We start from the raw sequence: 2282 nt of genomic DNA, 5'->3' as shown, positions 1-2282 counted from the left end.
TCTCTGCTCTAGATGGTTTCTTGTCTTCTTTCTCTTCTTTAGATGGTTTCTTGTCTTCTTTCTCTTCATTAGATGGTTTATTGACATCTGTGTCTTCCTTAGATGGTTTCTTGTCTTCTTTCTCTTCTTTGAGAGGTTTCTTTACTTCTTTCTCATCTTTAGATGGTTTCTTAACTTCCTTCTCTTCTTTGGATGGTGTCCTGACTTCCTTCTCTTTTCTAGATAGTTTCTTGTCTTCTTTCTCTTCTTTGGGAGGTTTCTTAACTTCTTTCTCTTCTTTGAGAGGTTTCTTAACTTCTTTCTCTTCTTTAGATGGTTTCTTGTCTTCTTTCTCTTCTTTGAGAGGTTTCTTGTGTTCTTTCTCTGCTCTAGATGGTTTCTTGTCTTCTTTCTCTTCTTTAGATGGTTTCTTGTCTTCTTTCTGTTCTTTGAGAGGTTTCTTTACTTCTTTCTCATCTTTAGATGGTTTCTTAACTTCTTTCTCTTCTTTGGATGGTGTCTTGACTTCCTTCTCTTTTCTAGATGGTTTCTTGTCTTCTTTCTCTTCTTTGAGAGGTTTCTTAACTTCTTTCTCTTCTTTGAGGGGTTTCTTAACTTCTTTCTCTTCTTTAGATGGTTTCTTGTCTTTCTTCTCTTCTCTAGATGGTTTCTTGTCTTCTTTCTCTTCTTTGAGAGGTTTCTTAACTTCTTCCGCTTCTTTAGATGTTTGTTTGTCTTCTTTCTTTTCATTGGATGGTTTCTTGACTTCTGTCTCTTCCTTAGATGGTTTATTGTCTTCTTTCTCTTCTTTGAGAGGTTTCTTGTCTTCTTTCTCTTCTTTAGATGGTTTCTTAACTTCTTTCTCTTCTTTAGATGGTGTCTTGACTTCCTTCTCTTTTCTAGATGGTTTCTTGTCTTCTTTCTCTTCTATAGATGGTTTCTTGTCTTCTTTCTCTTTTCTAGATGGTTTCTTGTCTTCTTTCTCTTCTTTAGATGGTTTCTTTACTCCTTTCTCTTCTTTAGATGGTTTCTTATCTTCTTTCTCTGCTCTAGATGGTTTCTTGTCTTCCTGCTCTTCTTCAGGATCCTTGGGATCCTTTGGAGCTGTCAGTGATGAGGTTTAAGGTTTAAGGTTTATATGAAGATCAGTTTGTATTATGTGACACTTCTTTTAATATGTAACTTTGTATGTGTTCTACACACAAGTATCGGAAAATAGGCATGTGCACAACCTCTAGAGTTTAATTCTTGATATATTTTTAGGTTACTGAGCGCCTAAACTGCTAAATAACATCAGATTTTATTTAATTTTACAAATGATTTAACAATTGACAGCATAATAATGAAACCATGCTCTTACCTTTCTTTAGGTCTTTTGGTTTGGGTTTAGGGACTTTAGGAACCTCTATCATTGGGGAATGTTCAAAAGTATAATTCATTAGCACATCTTACAGTCTTTTGTATTAAACATGTAATGGTACTCTTTATAACAAGGACAACGCTCTGTTAAATGATGGTGGAATTCAATTTGTCAGATAGATTTTATATTTTTATGGCATTATTTTAGTCCCAATGTAAAAAATAAAGCTTTTGGAAAAACATGCATCGCCAAAATAAGCATGTCTTCGTAATTATACTTTAGATGATGTCATGGACAATACTGTTTTGATCATTTAATCAGCAGCCACATGTTTAGGTAAAAGCTACTAAAGCACTACAGAAACACACTTCTTCCGCATACCTTTCTTCTTTTCAGCAGCTCTACGTTTTACTTTGATAGCAGGTGCTAGAGAAAATACAAGACACTATTAATTCTAATGTATACAGTTAGGTGAGAAACCCCAAAGTAAACTGCTCCAAAAAATACGAGATTCATATTAATGCAAAACTGGAGAAGCTTTCCCGCTTCAGTCCCCAAACAGGTTGGAAGCAGAGTGGTCCATTACATTACATTATGCAAGTTTGCCAGACCGAGTAGCAAATTTTCCGTTCGAATGAACTGGACAATGTAATTTAACAAACATTGCCGCTTCCAACCTGTGGGAAGGACCGAAGCAGGAAAAGTTCTCTAGTGTTGCTTTAAAAGACAAACAAATACATTATGAAATAAATCAACATTCAGAGGATTAACAAACCTGGCTCTGCCTTCTTCCCCTTGAGAAGCTCAGCTTCTAAAACAAAAATGGCAGTCAAGTCATGGTTCTTGCAACATTTTTTAAGTCAAATTTAATGCTTTAAGAAACCTTTTTTAGTCCTCGAAAAATTAATTTCAGACCATAAAATGTTGACATAAATTTTGCACC

General features: G+C 34.9%; 1 protein-coding gene across 1 annotated transcript in view; it reads left to right on the top strand.

The window, feature by feature from the left end:
• Nucleotides 1-1110, top strand: part of LOC117936274 (trichohyalin-like) — a 13034-nt gene extending 11924 nt beyond the window's left edge. Inside the window, exon 21 of the mRNA XM_034859150.1 lies at nucleotides 1063-1110. Coding sequence (XP_034715041.1) covers nucleotides 1063-1110 — 48 coding nt within the window. The remainder of the gene's footprint in view (nucleotides 1-1062) is intronic.
• The last annotated feature ends 1172 nt before the right edge of the window (nucleotides 1111-2282 follow it).

The sequence above is a fragment of the Etheostoma cragini genome, chromosome 20 (assembly GCF_013103735.1).
Source record: "Etheostoma cragini isolate CJK2018 chromosome 20, CSU_Ecrag_1.0, whole genome shotgun sequence".
NCBI classification, from domain to species: Eukaryota; Metazoa; Chordata; class Actinopteri; order Perciformes; family Percidae; genus Etheostoma; species Etheostoma cragini.
The sequence above is the reverse complement of the archived record's forward strand: the minus strand, read 5'-3'. Positions and strand labels throughout refer to the sequence as shown.